Source organism: Trichomycterus rosablanca, chromosome 7 (genome assembly GCF_030014385.1).
Source record: "Trichomycterus rosablanca isolate fTriRos1 chromosome 7, fTriRos1.hap1, whole genome shotgun sequence".
Taxonomy (NCBI): Eukaryota; Metazoa; Chordata; class Actinopteri; order Siluriformes; family Trichomycteridae; genus Trichomycterus; species Trichomycterus rosablanca.
This window is the reverse complement of record NC_085994.1, coordinates 8,936,764-8,959,961: the sequence shown is the minus strand read 5'-3', so window position 1 is coordinate 8,959,961 and position 23,198 is coordinate 8,936,764. Positions and strand designations below refer to the sequence as shown.

The following is a 23,198-nucleotide window of genomic DNA, read 5'->3' as shown; positions in this document are numbered from 1 at the left end:
TTTATAACACTAGAGAGTATTGCATTTTAATTTAGTTATACCTGGTATACTGACAATAAAGATATTCTGATTCTGATTCTGGATGTACAATTCTGCACACATTACATAAACAGTTTGTTGCAATCAATGGTTGCCGACTTATATTAAATTTGTCATTATGAGGGCACCCAGGTGGCGCAATGGGATATTTTGCTAGCACACCACCGATGGGATTGTGAACTACCCAAGTTTGAATCTCAGCTCTGCTACCGGTCTGCTGGTGGGTCGCCCCTAGGAAGCACAATTGGCAGTGCTGGAGGAGACAAAATTGGCTACTAATTGGCCACTATGTCTTCTGGGTGGAAAAAGACCGGACTAAAAAAAGAGCTAAGGTCTTCAATGCTGTATATGGACCCTGGTTAGTAGCCCGAAGTGCCTGTACAGAACAGAAGGAATGCTGAGATCAGTGTGCGACTTTCCGTGCATGAAGTTTGCATGAATAAGAATGGGCCCATGGACTGCGCAGAGATGGGGACTCGTAAGTCACACGTAAGTTGCACACGCAGCCACTTCAGACTCAACTCAGACTCGTTTCAAATGACTCAGACTCATGACTCACAAAAAAATGACTCGTAAACAACAAGAGTCCTTAGTCCATGTTAACATTCGATACAAGTGACAATTTGTCTTAACCCGCAACGCACGCAATGGGTAAATGTTACAGCCAGCTGGCATAGTGATGAAGCATCGCTCCCTACTTCCTACACAGTTTGAATTTTCATTACCTTTGGATTGGAATCTCACTTAAAATGGTGGAATACCCTACGTAGTGCACTTCACAGGAACAACTGGGTGAATGGAACGCTCCAACAGAATTGGCGCTAATGGTTGAAAGAACCGCTTTCTGAACCAATCAGACCTTCTGATTTTAATTTTTAGTAAGAAATGCTGATATTTGCATTTATTCAGTTTGCATCACACAGATGATGTGTTAATGAAACGCTTGATTGGCTTTCTAACGAGTTCGTGTTTTACTTCACAACTGGGAAAAGTTTGGAGGTTTTTAAATTATAAGCACATTTACAAAATAACGGATTATATTCCTAATGGAACACACGGTTATAAATTTAATAGCATCTGGAAGAACATAAGCTAAGGTAAGCAGTGGTTATGATTTTTTTTGCTGTGTTTAGAGGATTTTGGCCGCTGTACCGTGATTTATTGCACGCTTTTGTTTTGCAATGAAAACAAAACGTATCAGTTTAAGCTTTTAACTGGTACCTTCTTGTTACAGAAATTACATTCATTTGCACAATGACTAGGAAAGTAAAGTGGACTCGTATTTTGTGACTTGTGAACATCTCTGGGACTGCGCGCGTTTCGTATCAGGCAAATATACCCTCCTCAGACACGATCGGGGTCTCCAGCAGCGAAAGACTAATTGGCTGCACTAAATTGGGAGAAAAAGGGAGAAAATGCATAAAATAAAATAGCAAAGAAAAAATTGGCGTTATGAGCAAAGTATTGCATTTTAAATTAAATCACTAGGGAATGCTTTGTCTAGTGTATCCTCGTAATAAGCATGTGAATTTTCATAAATGACAGAATGATAAGTGCATGTTTTGAGCTGTTTCTATGTCAGAATGCTAAAACACTGAAATGGCAGTTCTGTAATTGCTGTCCCATTGATTTTGTCATCTGTTATATGGCCGTGAGGCTTTGCTCACATGCACATTTTTGAAATCCATCAGAAAGTGCATTCAATTTGTGAGTGTAGAGAGTGCTCTTCAGTGGAGAGCCTAATGAAGTCTTATCTGCTTATGTAGCTGCTTCTCAATAGCCCGAAAACAAATCTGAACATGTGATGTTAGATTTGTTTGATGCAAGAACATTCAGTTCATTAAAACAGGAGCCGACATCTATACCACTAGGGGAAGTACATCAAAGTGCTGAATGACTTTGCACTTTATTTAGTTTGTCAATATACACCGATCAGCCATAACATTAAAACCACCTCCTTGTTTCTACACACACTGTCCATTTTATCATCTCCACTTACCATATAGAAGCACTTTGAAGTTCTACAATTACTGACTGTAGTCTATCTGTTTCTCTACATACCTTTTTAGCCTGCTTTCATCCTGTTCTTCAAAGGTCAGGACCACCACAGAGCAGGTATTATTTGGGTGGTGGATCATTCTCAGCACTGCAGTGACACTGACATGGTGGTGGTGTGTTAGTGTATGTTGTGCTGGTATTAGTAAAGTAAAGTCAGAGACGATCGCTCATCTATTTCTGCTGTTTGAGTTGGTCATCTTCTAGATCATCTTTCACAGGGCGCTTTTGGCTGGATATATTTTTGGTTAGTGGACTATTCTTAATTCAGCAGTGACAGTGAGGTGTTTAAAAACTTTATCAGCGCTGCTGTGTCTTATCCACTCATAGCAGCACAACACACAAGGGGCCAGTGATTAAGGTACTGGACTAGTAAACAGAAGGTTGCCGGTTCATGCCCCGCCACCACCAAGTTGCCACTGTTGGGTCCCTGAGCAAGGCCCTTAACCCTCAATTGCTCATCGTGTTCCGCTCATTGTGTAAGTCGCTTTGGATAAAAGCGTCTGCTAAATGCTGTAAATGTAAATGTAACACACTCTGTTGTGGTCCTGGGTGAGTCCTGACCACTGAAGAACAGCATGAAAGGGTGCTAAGAAAGCATGCAGAGAAACAGATGGACTACTGTCAGTAATTGTACAACTACAAAGTGCTCCTATATGGTAAGTGGAGCTGATAAAATGGACAGTGAGTGTAAAAACAAGGAGGTGGTTTTAATGTTATGGCTGATTGTTGTAAGTTAAAGTGAAGCAGTTTGTTAATGCTTGTACTTGATGCCACACACTTGCAGCAGCTTTTTGAACAAACTGGAAATAATTATTGAATAAATCTATTTAGTATTTTTAAATAATCCAGTTTATTTAAGGCCAAAAGTATATGAACAAGCTTTTGTAGCATGTCTGAAAATCTGTGCCCATTCAGTCTAAAAAGGTTTTGACTTAAAATCAAACAGCTATTTTACCCCAAACGTGTTTAGTGAGGTTAAGGTCAGGGCTCTTTGCAGGCCTCTGGATTTTTTTTAACACCGGACCACAGCATTGTGTCTTTCTGGCTCTTGTTTTGTTTAGAGGGACAGAATGATTAAATGCTCTGTATCTGTACAACAGAGTTGAGAACACAGAATCGATTTTATATTATTGATTTTTGACGTGTTAGCAATGGGTTTGGCTGAAACATAAAAACTAAATAATCAAAAGTGGCATATAATGTATTTAATTATTTTGATTGATGTCCTACACTGACTATATTAAATTACACATTTTCAAATTATAAAAAAAAAGTTGGATTTGAAAAATACTGAAATGTCAGATTAATATTAAATCAAAAAGTGTGTGTTGCTATGACATGATTTATACCTGGTACCAAAATCTTTTTATTTTAATACAAAAGTTTGAATACTGCCCCGTCCAGGGTGTTACTGTGTGTCGTGCGCCCATTGAAAAGCTGGGATAGGCTCCAGCACCCCCAACCCTCTGCGACCCTAATCGGATAAGCAGTTAAGAAAGAGCTGTTAGCTGTTTTCAGCACCATGGACAGTTCCAGAGGTCTCTAAAGCAGTTTTTATTAACTGTTAAAATCCCGTGGCCACAGCACCCAAAACAGCAGTGTTCCTTATATTATGCTTATTAAACTGTATAGTAATAATATAGTAATAGTAATAATTGTTATCATTGTCATTATTGTTTTTGCTCATTTAACAACATTACTAGGCGGCACGGTGGCTTAGTGGGTAGCACTGTCGCCTCACAGCAAGAAGGTCCTGGGTTCGATCCCCAGGTGGGGTGGTCCGGGTCCTTTCTGTGTGGAGTTTGCATGTTCTCCCCGTGTCTGCGTGGGTTTCCCCCGGGTGCTCCGGTTTCCTCCCACAGTCCAAAGACATGCAAGTGAGGTGAATTGGAGATACAAAATTGTCCATGACTGTGTTCGATATAACCTTGAGAAATGATGAACTTTGTGTAACAAGTAACTACCGTGTGTCTGTCATGAATGTAACCAAAGAGTGTAAAACATGACGTTAAAATCCTAATAAACAAATAAACAAACAACATTACTTAAACCCATTATTACTAAATCTGTGAAATTACAGCTATTAACTAATTATAAAGTTAGAAATAATAATCATATTGCTAAATACTTGATACATTTCTACATTGTATTATTATTATTATTATTATTATTATTATAATGATTAAAACTATTAAACTGTTTTTAACATCATGTACTATTTGCGGTCACTGATCAGCAGTATTCTGTGTGGTTTAGAAATGCTGAAATGTCCTGGTGTGACCTTTTAGAAATGCTGTATTTGCTAAACTCTTTGCAGTTCAGACACCACAGTTTAAAGTCAGTGACATTTTAAATCCACATTAATGTTAAGGCAAATGTCATGATATATATATATATTTTTTTGATGGTGAAATAGTTACTAAAGTATTTTTATATAAGTTGATTTATTTGGTTTTATCAAGTCACTTGCAACTGAATGTCATTAGAGCTGAAAAGATGAGTGTACACACTGCTTACCTTAACCACATACTGTCTGGACTATAATAAAAGTACAACAATATTAATTAAAAAAAAACATTGTAATCCACAGATTAATGCCTAATCATGGGTAAATTTTTCTGGCAAAATTTGTTCATTTTGGAAAGTTAAGATGTTCCTGGACAGACGTTATAGCGTCGACTTTGGAAACACTGATATTGAAAACATCAAATGAACATGTTTTAACCTTATTTAAATGACCTGTTTACAGTGTGAACGTTCATTTATTTAATCTACACCTACAGTTATGAAGTTCTGGTTAAATAAATTAAATAATAAATAAAATAATAACAGAAATGAATGTGTTTTGTGAGTAGTAGTAGTAGTATTTGTTTTTATTGCCGTACCAGCACCATGGCTACATTTATGGTATGTACCTGGTGATTATTATGGTCATAATTTGTTAATTAACTTAAAAAATAGCTTTGTTTTACTATTAATGTCCATTTTCAAAAAAGGTTTATGTTGAATTAAAAGTCTACAATTTTTTTTGGTGGTATTTTCTCAAAGAGGTTTCCTTCTGTATAGTATTTGTCTCTGTGGTTTTGATGTCTGTCAAGTAGAAGATCGTTGTTTTATCGTGAAAGGTAATTTGCATAATAGGCAGGTTGATGCTCTGTGAGTGTCTCATTGCTTAAATTGGTGTGATTAAATGATGTTTTTTTACTATTTACTAAGATATATTTAAGGGGGTTGCAGTCAGGGTCCAGGTTGTTCCACTAAAGTAAAAAAAAGCTTTTTTTTAATTGGCCATGCTTTGTGCACAAAATAGTCTTTCTAAATCTGTTGCCACAAAGTTAAAACTGCACTGTACCTTTTTACTAGCATTCACCAAACCCAGATTTGTCTTTCATACTGTCAGAAACATAATTCAGCACCACAAAGGACATGTTTCCACTGCTTCAGAGTCCAGTAGTAATGTGCTGTACACCCGTTCAGCTGATTCTTGGCATCATGTATGGTGATCTTATGTTTTTGTGCAGCTGTTCAGCCATAGAAAGCCAATCCATGAAACGTCCAGTATCAGTTCTGTGCTGCTTCCAGAGGCACTGGGGTACTGGTAGTAAGTGGTGCAGCTGAGAACAGACTAATTGTGTCTAAGCTCTTAGAAATAGCTTAGAGTAGTTGTGTTGTAGAACTGAACACAACACATGTGGATGGTTTGCTGCTTCTAAACTTTTTTTTACAGTGACACTTGATCATGTCACCTTAACACGGTAGAATTTGTTGACTTTTTGAAAAAGTGCCATCCTACCTTAGGGCCACATTAAAAGTGACTGAGCACTTTAGTAAGACCTTTTCTACGACAATTGTTTACTTACGGAGAATACCTGCTTGTGTTTATGCATTTGCCAGTGATTTGTGTGGTTGAAATAACTGAACCCATAAATAAGAGGTTGTTTGAATGATGTCTTCATGTGTTGGGGAGTGTAGTATGGGTGTGTATCTGTGTATTTGGATGTAAGAACAGATGTGAATGTGCACTGTAATGATCTGCATAACCCTACAAAGGCACTTTGAGCCCTCCTCTATTGCGACACATTTAATAAGACAGTGCGAAACCTTGGTTGCCATGGCACCGCCACTCTTAACTCCGGTTCAATGCACCCCTCCCGCATCGTCTCTTGGCAACCGTTGCTAAGCAACCTGCCCCTCCCTCACTCTACCCTGTGCCTCCATCTCTTCCTTCAGTCTGACTTGATTAGGACCGAGTGACAGCATTTGGAGCAGGGACAAGAGACAACCAGAATGACTGTGATGGGTTGATATAAGGTTATGAAAAGTACAAATAGAAGAAAAAAATGGGACAGGAGGGAGAAAAAGAGCAAGAGCTCGAGAGCAATGGCAAACTACATTACAATAGATTACAGTGGACACGCTGCAGAAACAAGAGGCTGAACAGCTGAAGGATAAATTATGAATGTTAGGAAATGCTGAAATAGATTGGCGAGGAAGGGGAAAGGTGGTTTGTGCCAGTTTCATTGCTTGAATTTTGATATTTTTTTATCAGGGTTCTATTTTTTAAACTGTCCTACACTATGTAAAACGTACTTCTCTTTTCTATTAGTAACCCACGTGGGCTCGGCCCTTATGCTGCATTTATGCCACATGGGAGAAAATAAATCTTACTTTACAGCTGGTAAAAGTAAAAATTCCTAGCTGGAATTTTACAAATTATAGTTACTCATTACACACGGTTCATCAGTTCACAAGGTTATATCGAACACAATCATGGACAATTTTGTATCTCCAATTCACCTCACTTGCATGTTTTTGGACTGTGGGAGGAAACCAGAGCACCCGGAGTAAACCCACGCAGACACGGGGAGAACATGCAAACTCCACACAGAAGGGACCCAGACCGCGGGATCGAACCCAGGACCTTCTTCCTGTGAGGCAACAGTGCTACCCACTTAGCCACCGTGCCGCAGAACATTCTACACCATTTCTGAGTCTTTATATTAAAAATAAAAACCCTCACACTATACTAATAATACACTTTTCTTGGATGTAGTAAAGGTTGTTTCATTCCTGTAGGTACTAGCTAGTGAGCGTGTTATTTTAAGCACCCTCGTGCTAGTTTTTGCTGCTCACTGATCACCATGTGTGCTTTGAATACAGTTAGTTATGTGTACAGTTTGAATACAGTTTTTACTTGTCTCCTACCATGACCAGTTTAAACCAGTAACATCAGTATTTGACAAGCAGCGTTGGCCAGCAGCAAATAAATGCTGGTCAGTGCTGTGTGTTTAACATGGTATGTCTTTTACTATACTATCTGTTTACTATAATGTGTCTTGGATTTCACATAAATAAAACATCTTAATGCCAGGAGGACTGACCCATCAACAAGGTTGATGTAACATTTTTATAGACTTGATAGACTTTAAGCAATTAATGTTTGTAAAAAAAAAAAAGGAAAATTTGCTTTTGTAGGGATAGTGGTGCAACCCATCTTGCTTCAGTAGTAACCAGAAGGACCTATGATGAGTCTGAAGAGGGGCGGCCTATAAGTGAGGTGCCTGTAAAAGAGAAATAGAACATCAATAAATAAAAATAGCCAAGAACTGGTGATGTGAAAAAATTGCTATAATGACATGTCTGTGTAATAAGTGTTGAACACATTTAGATGACATTTATTTCTCGTAACCCCCCTTGACTGTTTTTTGGTGTAGCCCAGACCTAATTGGGGTGGGACTAAGGGTTTGAATGGCAAGTGATTCACAGTAGTGGGGGGAGGAAACATGAGGAAACACTCGAGAGAAAAAAGATGTGCAGCCCTAGTATTTTGTTACCCTGTAAAAATGCTTAGTCTGGGAAATAGAAATGGGTGGCTGCTAGTGGTTGACTGAGACATCAATGGCATCATTTGTTAAATTAAGCTTATAAATTGTTTTTATTTTGCAATTGTAAATATTAGTTTAATTTATCTCTGTGTAAGCTATCAGCTCCACTTACCATATAGAAGCACTTTGTAGTTCTACAATTACTAACTGTAGTCCATCTGTTTCTCTACATGTTTTGTTAGCCCCTTTTGATGCTGTTCTTCAATGGTCAGGACCCCCACAGGACCACTACAGAGTAGGTATTATTTGGTTGGTGGATCATTCTCTGCACTGCAGTGACACTGACATGATGGTGGTGTGTTAGTGTGTGTTGTGCTGGTATGAATGGATAAGACACAGCAGCGTTGATGGAGTTTTTAAACACCTCACTGTCCCTGCTGGACTGAGAATAGTCCACCAACCAAAAGTATCCAGCCAACAGCGCCCTGTGGGCAGCGTCCTGTGACCACTGATGAAGGTCTAGAAGATGACCAACTCAAACAGCAGCAATAGATGAGCGATCATCTCTGACTTTACATCTACAAGGTGAACCAACTAGGTAGGAGTGTCCAATAGAGTGGACAGTGAGTGGACACAGTATTTAAAAACTCCAGCAGCGCTGCTGTGTCTGATCCACTCATACCAGCACAACACACACTAACACACCACCACCATGTCAGTGTCACTGCAGGGCTGAGATTGATCCAACACCCGAATAATACCTATGCTGGGGTGGTCCTATGGGGGTCCTGACCATTGAAAAACAGCATGAAAGCAGGTTAAAAAGGTATGTAGAGAAACAGATGGACTACAGTCAATAATTGTAGAACTACAAGGTGCTTCTATATGTTAAGTGGAGATGATAAAATGGACAGCAAGTTTAGAAACAAGGAGGTGGTTCTAATGTTATGGCTGATCAGTGTACAGTATATTACATTTATAAATATCTTGCATTTAAATATTGGTCTGCATTGCCTCTAAAAAGTCACTTAATCATGATGTGTTCATCAAAGCAGGTAAGCAATACGAATTTACATGTCACATCCATAACAGTGAAAGCTAGAGTGCAAAAGTGCCTATATCCTTAGATTGGATCCTGTTTCATTTGAAATAGATTTGAGTAAGAGCATCCACCAGGCACATCATGAACAGGCACGTGTACAGATATAACCTGGCTGAAGAGCTTAGGCTTCTGCCTTTTTTGCTCTTAGTATGATGATTGCACTGAAATCTGATTAAAATGCATTTGTTGTGTTGGGTTTATACACAGTAGCTAACAATTATTGCAGAAAAGGATTAAATGATTTCAGCTACTTTTTTGCATGACATGAATGAATCTGGAACAAAATCAAATGGTAAGCCTACTTCTAAAACAAAGATTCAGGTTGCTTACCAAATTTGAACATGTTGATTTGCTTGACTTATGGATAAAACTTCTTTAGAGTAAACAGAAAGTCAGCCAACTTGTTAACCAGAGGTGATCATTTAAATACGTCCCTTCATACAAGCCATATCGTACTACACTTGTTCAGCCATTAACAGCCTAGTTTGGCAGAAATAACACAGATCAGACAAGGACTTATTCTTAACAATGCAAATGCTAAAATGTAAGTTGTGACAGATCACTCAGTCAAGCCACTTGACAGCTCATCAATGAAGAGTCGTGTTTATTTAGAGGTAATTATCAGTAAATGTAGTACAGCAATAAAACTTATTCTATCTCTACATTAGTAACCCCAACGAACCACAGAAATGTCAACATTATTAGTTTCTTTAGTACAACCTGCTAAAAGAAAAGAAATTACATGTTTATCCACAACCTCTCATTGCTTGTACAGACTGATCCTTTGGACTAATCCTTTTATACCCATTTATGATTCCCTCACCTGTTATTAGTTCACCTGCTTATTGTGGAACGCTGTAACTTGAATATTCTAGTCACTTTTCACTTCTGTTTTGGTTCTGTCCAAAATTTTATTGCAAGCATCAAATTCAAAAACGTTGATCTGTGAAAACATTGGAAATATTTTTGTTTTACTTTTGTCAGTTAAATAAAGATTCAAAAAGAAAAAAAAAGATTCAAAAATTTAAACCAACTCGAGAAAATTTCACAGACATTTAAACAACAAATCCCAAATTACAGAATTGGAAAAATTACAAAAAATTCTGGGAGAAGGGCATACTGCCCCCCTCGCTGCACAGTATGTGTCAATGCTACAGTCTACAATCTACAGTGTATATATATAATATATATATATATATATATATATATATATACAGTGTATCACAAAAGTAAGTACACCCCTCACATTTCTGCAAATATTTCATTATATCTTTTCATGGGACAACACTATAGACATGAAACTTGGATATAACTTAGAGTAGTCAGTGTACAGCTTGTATAGCAGTGTAGATTTACTGTCTTCTGAAAATAACTCAACACACAGCCATTAATGTCTAAATAGCTGGCAACATAAGTGAGTACACCCCACAGTGAACATGTCCAAATTGTGCCCAAATGTGTCGTTGTCCCTCCCTGGTGTCATGTGTCAAGGTCCCAGGTGTAAATGGGGAGCAGGGCTGTTAAATTTGGTGTTTTGGGTACAATTCTCTCATACTGGCCACTGGATATTCAACATGGCACCTCATGGCAAAGAACTCTCTGAGGATGTGAGAAATAGAATTGTTGCTCTCCACAAAGATGGCCTGGGCTATAAGAAGATTGCTAACACCCTGAAACTGAGCTACAGCATGGTGGCCAAGGTCATACAGCGGTTTTCCAGGACAGGTTCCACTCGGAACAGGCTTCGCCAGGGTCGACCAAAGAAGTCGAGTCCACGTGTTCGGCGTCATATCCAGAGGTTGGCTTTAAAAAATAGACACATGAGTGCTGCCAGCATTGCTGCAGAGGTTGAAGACGTGGGAGGTCAGCCTGTCAGTGCTCAGACCATACGCCGCACACTGCATCAACTCGGTCTGCATGGTCGTCATCCCAGAAGGAAGCTGACGCACAAGAAAGCCAGCAAACAGTTTGCTGAAGACAAGCAGTCCAAGAACATGGATTACTGGAATGCCCTGTGGTCTGACGAGACCAAGATAAACTTGTTTGGCTCAGATGGTGTCCAGCATGTGTGGCGGCGCCCTGGTGAGAAGTACCAAGACAACTGTATCTTGCCTACAGTCAAGCATGGTGGTGGTAGCATCATGGTCTTGGGCTGCATGAGTGTTGCTGGCACTGGGGAGCTGCAGTTCATTGAGGGAAACATGAATTCCAACATGTACTGTGACATTCTGAAACAGAGCATGATCCCCTCCCTTCGAAAACTGGGCCTCATGGCAGTTTTCCAACAGGATAACGACCCCAAACACAACCTCCAAGATGACAACTGCCTTGCTGAGGAAGCTGAAGGTAAAGGTGATGGACTAAACCCAATTGAGCGCCTGTGGCGCATCCTCAAGTGGAAGGTGGAGGAGTTCAAGGTGTCTAACATCCACCAGCTCCGTGATGTCATCATGGAGGAGTGGAAGAGGATTCCAGTAGCAACCTGTGCAGCTCTGGTGAATTCCATGCCCAGGAGGGTTAAGGCAGTGCTGGATAATAATGGTGGTCACACAAAATATTGACACTTTGGGCACAATTTGGACATGTTCACTGTGGGGTGTACTCACTTATGTTGCCAGCTATTTAGACATTAATGGCTGTGTGTTGAGTTATTTTCAGAAGACAGTAAATCTACACTGCTATACAAGCTGTACACTGACTACTCTAAGTTATATCCAAGTTTCATGTCTATAGTGTTGTCCCATGAAAATATATAATAAAATATTTGCAGAAATGTGAGGGGTGTACTCACTTTTGTGATACACTGTATATATATACAGTATTTAAGCAATAGAACACGAGAGGGAGTGTGTTATCGCGAATAACACATGACCTCGAGTGTTCTATTGCTTTTATACAACAGTTTTTACAAAATAAAGAAAGAAAATAAATCAAAGAAGCCCTGAATTTCATAATAAATATGCTTTAACACTAACACATATAACTATACTAACAAATATAAAGTTTAACACTACAAAGCTCACAAACAAACTCATTTTAGGGAGGTAATAACAACAAGAAGAAAAAGGCAAGAACCTCTGAAGGGAAAAAAGGAAATAAAAAACCTCTCACACACACCAAAGGATTATGGATGATAACAGAACTCTTAGGAGCTGCTAACTGGGCTATTAAGCTAACTGTCACAAACACATTAATGTTCCCTACATAGTGCACTAGATTGTGTATCAGATCGCGGATTTATGTTCCCTACATAGTGCACTAGATTGTGTATCAGATTGGGGATTTATGTTCCCTACACAGTGCGCTAGATTGTATATCAGATAACGGATTTAAAACGTGATCGGGAATAAAAGTCTGTGTCGCCTGCGTGCGCGTTTGTGTGCATGAAGCTTGTCGTTACTGGCAACGCGTCAGCGGAGTAATACAGTTGTGGTGTGAAAAGGCCGTGCTGTTATCACGAATATCAGCACAGTTAGAACGCTTCTCAACCAATCAGATTGTAAGCTCGGAACTAACTGTTGTATAAATATATGTATATATACGTATACTGTATATATATATATACAGTGTATCACAAAAGTGAGTACACCCCTCACATTTCTGCAGATATTTAAGTATATCTTTTCATGGGACAACACTGACAAAATGACACTTTGACACAATGAAAAGTAGTCTGTGTGCAGCTTATATAACAGTGTAAATTTATTCTTCCCTCAAAATAACTCAATATACAGCCATTAATGTCTAAACCACCGGCAACAAAAGTGAGTACACCCCTAAGAGACTACACCCCTAAATGTCCAAATTGAGCACTGCTTGTCATTTTCCCTCCAAAATGTCATGTGATTTGTTAGTGTTACTAGGTCTCAGGTGTGCATAGGGAGCAGGTGTGTTCAATTTAGTAGTACAGCTCTCACACTCTCTCATACTGGTCACTGAAAGTTCCAACATGGCACCTCATGGCAAAGAACTCTCTGAGGATCTTAAAAGACGAATTGTTGCGCTACATGAAGATAGCCAAGGCTACAAGAAGATTGCCAACAACCTGAAACTAAGCTGCAGCACAGTGGCCAAGATCATCCAGCGTTTTAAAAGAGCAGGGTCCACTCAGAACAGACCTCGCGTTGGTCGTCCAAAGAAGCTGAGTGCACGTGCTCAGCGTCACATCCAACTGCTGTCTTTGAAAGATAGGCGCAGGAGTGCTGTCAGCATTGCTGCAGAGATTGAAAAGGTGGGGGGTCAGCCTGTCAGTGCTCAGACCATACGCCGCACACTACATCAAATTGGTCTGCATGGCTGTCACCCCAGAAGGAAGCCTCTTCTGAAGTCTCTACACAAGAAAGCCCGCAAACAGTTTGCTGAAGACATGTCAACAAAGGACATGGATTACTGGAACCATGTCCTATGGTCTGATGAGACCAAGATTAATTTGTTTGGTTCAGATGGTCTCAAGCATGTGTGGCGGCAATCAGGTGAGGAGTACAAAGATAAGTGTGTCATGCCTACAGTCAAGCATGGTGGTGGGAATGCCATGGTCTGGGGCTGCATGAGTGCAGCAGGTGTTGGGGAGTTACATTTCATTGAGGGACACATGAACTCCAATATGTACTGTGAAATACTGAAGCAGAGCATGATCCCCTCCCTCCGGAAACTGGGTCGCAGGGCAGTGTTCCAGCATGATAATGACCCCAAACACACCTCTAAGACGACCACTGCTTTATTGAAGAGGCTGAGGGTAAAGGTGATGGACTGGCCAAGCATGTCCCCAGAGCTAAACCCAATAGAACATCTTTGGGGCATCCTCAAGCGGAAGGTGGAGGAGCGCAAAGTCTCGAATATCCGCCAGCTCCGTGATGTCGTCATGGAGGAGTGGAAAAGCATTCCAGTGGCAACCTGTGAAGCTCTGGTAAACTCCATGCCCAGGAGAGTTAAGGCAGTTCTGGGAAATAATGGTGGCCAAACAAAATATTGACACTTCAGGAACTTTCACTAAGGGGTGTACTCACTTTTGTTGCCGGTGGTTTAGACATTAATGGCTGTATATTGAGTTATTTTGAGGGAAGAATAAATTTACACTGTTATATAAGCTGCACACAGACTACTTTTCATTGTGTCAAAGTGTCATTTTGTCAGTGTTGTCCCATGAAAAGATATACTTAAATATCTGCAGAAATGTGAGGGGTGTACTCACTTTTGTGATACACTGTATATATATATATATATATATATATATGTTTATAAAGGATATTTATATATATTGTTATTATTGTTGTAATGCTTTGGCAATATTGTTTTTTTTTTACAGTCATGCCAATAAAGCTACTTTGAATCTTGAATCTTGATTCAAGAGAATGAACAAATCACAAGCCAAGATATTTAACAATTTCACTAATCACTATAATCACTATAATCACTATAATCACAAAAACAACTTTGTTTTTGTCTATACTGTTCTGTATTGATATGGATCATGGATGGATATGGATTATGGATATCACGGTATCTATCACTGATAAGTACAAAGTACACTGTTTAAATCTAAAGAGTTGGCAAAATAACATCTTTTACAAAACATAATGAATTACAGACCACTGTTGTACTTTGAGCACAGAGGGCCTGAAAAGGAGACTTACTACTTTAGCCATTGCCATAATGTGAAATCCAGGCTGAGAGGAAAGGCCATCATTTTGTTGGCTCACTGCTGGTAGGGCTAGGCAGCCTAAATATGCCTCATTGGACTAAGTGCACTGGCGAATAGCCATTGAAAAGCACATTCATTAATTTGAAGTGTGGCTTTTTGTATAGAGCTTGAGTCATTTAGCAAAATGTTTCACACAGACAGAGTGGCTACATTATGTTAAACTCGGATATATTCAATATATATTTTTATAAATGCATCAGGGTTGAACGTCTGGGTGTCACATAGCAACATGGACTTTGAGCCTCTCTTCTGGTCTCTGTTAGCTAGGAGTTCCTCATGACTTTGCATGGGTTTCCTTTATGTACTCCGGTTTTTTTTCACCTCCAAAACATGCAGAATGTGAACTGGCCACTCTTAATTGTCCCAAGGTTTAAGTAATTGAGTGAATGTGTATATATAAGTGAATGTGTATATATAAGTCCCCCTGGGTAGATTGCCAGGTGTGGTCCTGCCAGTTATGAATTTGCTAGTAAAAACACTGACATTAAAAACATCAATCTGGGTCCCTGGGTATCTATATTCAATCTAAATCTGTGATGGATTGACACACTATTCAGGGTTTATTCCTGCCTTGCCCCTGGTGGCTCCAGGCCAACTCTCAGACCAACAGCGAGTTAGTCCCAGCATAGGGTCACTAAAAACTATCAGCTATCAGAGGGCTTACTTTTAGTTTTTCAAGGCAATGTAAAAATAGCCCATGAGGTGAGAAAGCAAATCAGATATTAGAAAAACATCCACTTACTACTTTTAAGGATTTTTCCATGTACTCTTTGTGTCCACATGGGTTCCTCTGAGTGCTACTATAAATTGCCCATAAGTGAGTGAGTGAGTGAGCGATTCCCTGCAATAGCATGGTGCCCTGTGCAGTGTGTTTTCCCACCCTTCACCTGACCCACCATGACCCTGATTGTTGTAATAGTTTTAAAGATACAACATTTCGGTGAAATAAGACATTAATTTATTATCTGGTTTTCCACCACTTTATCCTGGTCAGGGTTACAGTGGGTCCGATTTATTGGGTGAGAGGCAGAACACACCCGGGCAGGTCACCAATCCATCACAGGATAAACATACACACATATTCACACACATTCACACTTCTACTTGCCTGATTGCATGTCTTTGGGCTTGTGGAAGGACACCGGAGAACTCATAGGAAACCCAAATGGGCAAAGGGAGAACATGCCCTCCACACAGAAAGGACCCTAGCTGTCCAGCTGAGGAATCGTACCTGGGCCCTTCTTGCGGCAACTGCACTACCCACTGCTCCACCATGCAATACTTACATTACAATACTGTATATTATTTTGTAAAATAAGAGGTACAGCAAGACAGTTTGATTATTTTTGGAGTTTGAAATAAAACCTAGGTGCAGTTTGAAAGCCGAAAGAGCCATCTCTTCCAAGTGAACTGAGCCAAATCATATTAGTGACAATGCCACTAAACGAACAAAAAGGAGCCAACTCTTATTGTTGACCGTATCGAAATACACTGCCTGGCCAAAGAAAAGGTCACACACTCTAATATTTGGTTGGACCGCCTTTAGCTTTGATTACGGCACGCATTCGCTGTGGCATCATTTCCACAAGCTTCTGCAATGTCACAACATTTATTTCTGTCCAGAGTTGCATTCATTTTTCCCCAAGATCTTGTATTGATGATGGGAGATTTGGACCACTGTGCAAAGTCTTCTCCAGCACATCCCAAAGATTCTCAATGAGGTTCAGGTCTGGACTCTGTGGTGGCCAATCCATGTGTGAAAATGATGTCTCATGCTCCCTGAACCACTCTTCCACAATCTGTGCCCGATGAATCCTGGCATTGTCATCTTGGAATATGCCCGTGCCATCAGGGAAGAAAAAATCCATTGATGGAATAACCTGGTGGTTCAGTATATTCAGATAGTCAGCTGACCTCATTCTTTGGGCACATAACGTTGCTGAACCTAGACCTGACCAACTGCAGCAACCCCAGATCATAGCACTGCCCCCACAGGCTTGTACGGTAGGCACTAGGCATGATGGGTGCATCACTTCAGCTGCCTCTCTTCTTACCCTGATGCGCCCATCACTCTGGAACAGGGTAAATCTGGACTCATCAGACCACATGACCTTCTTCCATTGCTCCAGAGTCCAATCTTTATGCTCCCTAGCATAACCTAGCTGGTTAGCCTCACTGACAAGTGGTTTTCTTAAGGCTACACAGCTGTTTAGTCCTAATCCCTTGAGTTCCCTTTGCATTGTGCATGTGGAAATGCTCTTACTTTCACTATTAAACATCTCCCTGAGTTCTACTGTAGTTTTTCTACCATTTGATTTCACCAAACGTTTAAGTGATCGCCGATCACGATCATTCAGAATTTTTTCCGACCACATTCCTTCCTCGAAGATGATGTTTCCCCACCGTCCTTCCACTTTTTAAGAATGCGTTGGACAGTTCTTAACCCGATTTTAGTAGTTTCAGCAATCTCCTTAGATGTTTTCTCTGCTTGATGCATGCCAATAATTTGACCCTTCTGAAACAGATTAACATCTTTTCCACGACCACAGGATGTGTTTCGACATGGTTGTTTAACAAATGAGAAGCTACTCACTGCATCAGTTAGGGTTAAATAACTTGTTGCCAGCTGAAACATAATCACTTATGCAGTAATTATCCAGTGGGGAGGCTCTTACCTATTTGCTTAGTTAAATCCAGGTGGTGACCTTTTTTTTTGGCCAGGCAGTGTAAATTGAGTGACAAAGCCACTGAGTAAAGAAGGGTGTCGGAAACCGAACGAGCCGACTCCCACTGGTGAGATGAACCATAATAATAAGCAAAGCTACTTCAGGATTCAAAAGAGTCGATTCTTGGCGAGCCGTAACAATTGATATGATGCGAATTACTGATTGCCGCGTTGGGGATTGAAATACAGTACATGAAGGAGAGATAGAAAAAGAGGGTGAGAGAGCTAGGCTCAGAGTGAGAGAGGTAAAGAGAGAGAAAGAATGAGAGAGAACGCGAGAGAGAATATAACCTGAAGCGAAAATGAGGGAGTGTGCGAGGCTTTGACGTTTCAGGTCTTCTCTGACAGGAATTAAGATCAGCAATGCTGGTTTTATTAACGCGGTAATGGGTGCGCGAACGTTATAACGGTTAACTTGCTTCAGGGCGGGAATTTAGCAACAATAACAACAACAACAATGTGGTGCATCAACTGCGCGTCCGATAAGACTCCTGCTATTCTCAACAACAAGCTCGTCTACTGGTAAGACACGCTTTTTAATTCCATTAGCGTGTTTGTTTGTGTCGCAGGTTGTGTTTGTGACATTTGTTTTGCTCGAGGAGCTTCTGTCGAAACGTTTATTTAAATAAATGCTAAGCGGTTAAAGCTAATAAGTGCAACATTTATATGACACAGAGGCTAGTGAAGTGTAACCGCTGGAAAAGAGGTGGTGTTTGTGTATACACACTGCAAAGCAACTGACACTGTGTGGGTGTGTGTGTGTGTGTGTGTGTGTGTGTGTGTGTGTGTGTGTTGCTGTCCGTCCCTGTGCTACTGACACCAGGGTACAGGATGAACAGCCTGTATTTATCTAAAACTGTATTGTCATAGCCACTACTGCATTATGAGCCAACAACATATTTTTATGTCTCCAAATTCACTACATTGTGTGCTAGAAATACATGAATTACAGTAACATTACTTCTAGACAAAATGCCAGGTGATTTGATCACATTATATAAGTAGATAAACACAAACTGTCATTTATGGTGATATCCTGATCTGATACAAACTATTGGTGTCAAGGCTGATACTAGTCTAAGTATGTAGATTGTTATCTGATTGAATTTGTCATGTTCAAACCAGGGCAGCAGAGTTTGCATGTTCTCCCTGTGTCTGCGTGGGTTTCCTCCGGGTGCTCTGGTTTCCTCCCACAGTCCAAAGACATGCAGTCAGGTTAATTGGAGATCTGTGACTGTGTGTGTGTGTGTTGCTGTCCGTCCCTGTGCTACTGACACCAGGGTACAGGATGAACAGCCTGTATTTATCTAAAACTGTATTGTCATAGCCACTACTGCATTATGAGCCAACAACATATTTTTGTGTCTCCAAATTCACTACATTTTGTGTTAGAAATACATGAATTACAGTAACATTACTTTTAGACAAAATGCCAGGTGATTTGATCACATTATGTAAGTAGATAAACACAAACATGCTTAACCCAGGGTGGCATGGTAAATCACAGCAAGAAGGTCCTGTGTTCGGTCCCCAGGTGGAGTGATATGGGTCCTTTCTGTGTGGAGTTTGCATGTTCTCCCAGTGTCTGCATTGGTTTCCTCCAGGTACTCTGGTTTCCTCCCACAGTACAAAGACATGCAGTCAGGTTAATTGGAGATCCAAAGAATTGCCCTAGCTGTGACTGTGTGTGTGTGTGTGTGTGTGTTGCTGCCCGTCCCTGTGCTACTGACACCAGGGTACAGGATGAACAGCCTGCTCTGGTTTCCTCCCACAGTCCAAAGACTGCAGTCAGGTTAATTGGAGATCCAAAAAATTGCACTAGCTGTGACTGTGTGTGTGTTTGTTCTGTGATGGAATGGCGACCTGTCCAGGGTGTTTCCTCCCTTACACCGAGTGAATTGCACCCATCGCAACTAGGGATGCATCAATACCATTTTTTCCCAACCGAGTACAAGTACAAGTACATGTATTTTTGTATATACCGATACCAATACCTATTTAGAATGATGGAGTTAATGAGTTAATGGAATTAATGAGTTGGAGGTTAATAAATATGTTTGCAATGTTGGTGTTTTGTTGTTATGTTTTGTAGAGAACGATCAGATCAGAAATACTGTAAAACGTGTGTGTGCCGGTGTATTCTGATATAAACTATATTATTCCCCTGTCCCACCTGTTTACACTCCTCTCCTGCGTTTCCCCTCACACCGTATCCTGCGTTCTCATTGGCTGTTCGACATGTCACTCATTCCCAGTTGCAAATCTCAGATCAGATATCTGACATGCTAGAAAACTCGATCCGGTCGCCGAGCGCCCGGCGAGCCGGTCGGGTCGAGTTGTTGGATAGTTCACACTTAGCGATCGAGAGCCGAGTTTTGATCGCCGAGCGAACGCCGAGTTGCTCCCGAGCCGGCACATCTAGCGCCGACCAGTCGCCGAGCGAAAATCAGGGCAAAAATCGTGTAGTGTGAACCAGGCATAACGCAGCAACGTGCACTAGGCACACGGTATCGGATGTTTAGTATCAGAGCCTCGTTTGCGAGTACGAGTACCAGTATCGGTACTCATGCATCTCTAATCGCAACCCTGACCAGGATAAAGTGGTGGTAAAACAGACAATGAATGAATGAATGAATTAATGAATGAATGGGTGCATATTTAACCCACTTGACTAATTTTATTTATTTTGAATAACTTGGTAAGGATCCCGGTGGGTAATAGTTTGCTCAGTGTGGGATTACACCATGGAAAGGACATCAATCACAGGCAGAAACAGAAATAAGACAAATGTACAGCAGCATCAGTACACACGCCAGTCATAGATCATATTTTTCCTGAAGCTATACAGCTCATCTGTGTACATGCTGAAATTAGTAGCTAAATCTTGATCTATGCCAAAGTGGGAGGCCCAGGCAAACACATAGGCATGTTTGAGCACTGCTAGCATAAGATGGACAGGCGTGTAAGAGGTATACAGTAAAAATAATGCAAATCATAATAATAAATCAAATAATAAAATAATGCATGTCATATGTAATAATTCCACTATATGGGTTACATTGTTTAAAATAAATTCCAATGGAGTTGGAAGCAAAAAATTTGTATTGAATGGGGGGGGGGGGGGGGGTTAGTCTTATCTCTAAAAGAGAGGCACTGCAGAAAAAGTTTGGGAACCATTGATCTACAGTATATATATTCATTTCAGCATGACATGACAGTAAAAATATAAGGTAACCAGCAACCACACTTCTTGTTTTTTACTAACATCATAATAATAATGATAATAATAATAATAATAATAACAATGTCATTAATATCACCCATCTCAAAACAATAAACTGATACAGTTTTGCCACCCTCAGTATTTTTTAACTCAGATAAATTTGGCTGCTTTAGATTAGAACTATTTCCACATGGATCGCCTGCTGGTTTGGTTGCCATGTGCTTTGCAACTAGTGGACTTGTGTAAGAAAAAGCATGGGCTTTAATTCAACTGCTACCTGGCCTGATACAGGGGCTGTTTTTGTCACCAGCAGCGGACCTGCTGGATTGTACCTTATATAAACGATAGTTTATATGACTTGCTTGCAGAGAGACAGCTTTTTGACCGATCATGATCAGCATCAGTATTGGCCGATATTCAGAGGTATTGGGATCAGTTCAGAAATTAAAGAAAAATTCTTACAAATGAAAATGATTCTGATTAGGGTCTTTAGTTAAAACTGCTTTTATTTAATTCAGTTGTTATATTCAGTTTTTTATTTAATATCCATGCTTTATCACTTTTGTATATTGGTCAGGGTTGCTGTGGGTTCAGTTTCCCCCATCATGGGCCCATGGTCATCCCTGTCACCCATACCCCACTGCCTGGATTCAAATCCACAGTTTACTGCTGCGCAAACCAAGAGGCAAGATATTATAGCATTTATTAGTATTTATTACAGTAATTATCAATTTACAAAGATCGTTGGCTACGGAAAGCTATTAACATCTGCAGAGATCACTGTCACCACGGTCACAGTTTGTTCTTTTTTCTTCCATCTGGCAGGCGTTTCAAAACTCTTCACTCTCTCACATTCAGGCTGCTAAACAGCTTCTTCCCCATGGCCATCACCATTCAGAACCAACCATTGACACTACCACTGCCCACACTAGACATTATTAACTGTTATTGTGGCTGACAGATGTATAGATGTACCACCACCTGGATTTTTGCACCTTTAAGTGATCACTGTACCACACATCACAAGTTTACACTATTAATCACACATTTAAACATTCTTATTTAAAATAGTATTTTTATAAAAACTGAAACTGACACTTAATCCAGGCCCCAGCAAGTAACATGTCTGCCATGAATCTGATGCTGCTGGAACACAGGCAGCACTGTCTGCAGTCAAGCGTGCCGTACATTGCTATGGGCTGAGTGGATGCTGTGTGAGAAACCTCTGCTTTTGCTTTTCTTTGTGCATGTGGTCAACAAACTCCAGTCAAGCTTTAAAGCTCATTAGCAGGTAAAACCTGATTAAAGACATTGTCACCTGGGTTTCTTCAGCCCATGGCAGACCTGTTCTTTTACTGGTTGTTGAAATCCATCTGACCATCTGAAGAAATTTTCTTTTAGTATAAAATAGTCACCACTTGTAGATCATCACTATCAAGATAAAAGAGCAAAAGTAATTGAAATCATTAGACTGCCCTGGAATAAGTATATGTTCCCTTTAAAACCTTACATGAACTATGTCTGTCTGTCTTGCACTTTGGCTTTTTATTCCTTGTAGCAGGGGGCCAAGGGGATCCATCATCTTTTCAAGCTTTCAAACAGCAGATGACATTTCATTTTAATAGGCCACTGTAAATGGCAGTGTTGTCAGAGCTAATGAACGTTTGTGATGTTCAGGGTTTGTACAGTCATGAAAAACATGGAATTTAAAGTAAGTCTGGATTTAGAAAATTTTCCAGGCCTGAAGAATAAATAAATTATTTTGGAAAATTGCTTTATAAGTGCCTCTATAAAAGAAACTGTATATTCGTACCAATATAAATGACAATACCTACAATTCTCTAGATATTTTTTAATCCCTAATTTAAAACCGTGTATGTTGTTGTTTTTTAATATATATTTTATGCGTTTTTCTTTCACTGCTGGGGATCCCGGTTTTTTTGCAGTTGAGGAGGGTATATTGCTGCTCACGCCTCCTCCGACTCGTGCTCAGCCCTTAACGGAACCCTTTTCCACCCATGCCCTCTGCACAGGCCCCTCTATCCGCCAATCAGAGTCTTTACCTCCTTACAGCGTTTGAATACCCCGCCGACATATTCCGGTCCTTCCCTCTCTGCAGACACTGCCAGTTATGGCTGACCGGTGGCAACGGCGTGTTTCAAACCGAGGAGTTCAGAATCTCGGTGCTGGTGTGCTAGCGGAATATGCTGCTGCGCCACCTGGGCGTGTGTATGTTTTTAAAGCTTGATAAATGTGCAAATACACATAAAAGTGCATTCATGATATAAAAAGACATTGGATATGGACACACCATGCATAATTCTAAAATCTTTTTTTAATCAAAGCATAGTTCTTTTTAATGTGGAAACATTTTTTTCCCCATTCCAATCAGTTAGAACACAAATGAGGTTCTAATGGGGGCTAAAAAGTGCCCCTGTAGGAATTAATGGAGGTACTAAACTGTCAAGTCAAATTAAAAGACACAAAAACATCTGTAGCCCACAACAAAGAATGTGGATAGAAAA

The 23,198-nt window shown here is 40.2% G+C and overlaps 1 protein-coding gene across 3 annotated transcripts in view; it reads left to right on the top strand.

Annotated features, from left to right (window-relative positions):
- Positions 1-23,198, top strand: part of LOC134318151 (IQ motif and SEC7 domain-containing protein 1) — a 134,015-nt gene that overhangs the window by 63,015 nt on the left and 47,802 nt on the right. The window contains exon 1 of one of the 3 annotated variants that reach the window (XM_062998938.1): positions 17,638-17,972. The exons of the other annotated variants lie outside the window; for them this stretch is intronic. Within the exon in view, the coding sequence (XP_062855008.1) occupies positions 17,908-17,972 (65 nt within the window). The 5' untranslated portion in view covers positions 17,638-17,907. Of the gene's footprint in view, positions 1-17,637; positions 17,973-23,198 lie in introns of those variants that run through there. 3 annotated transcript variants of the gene reach the window in all.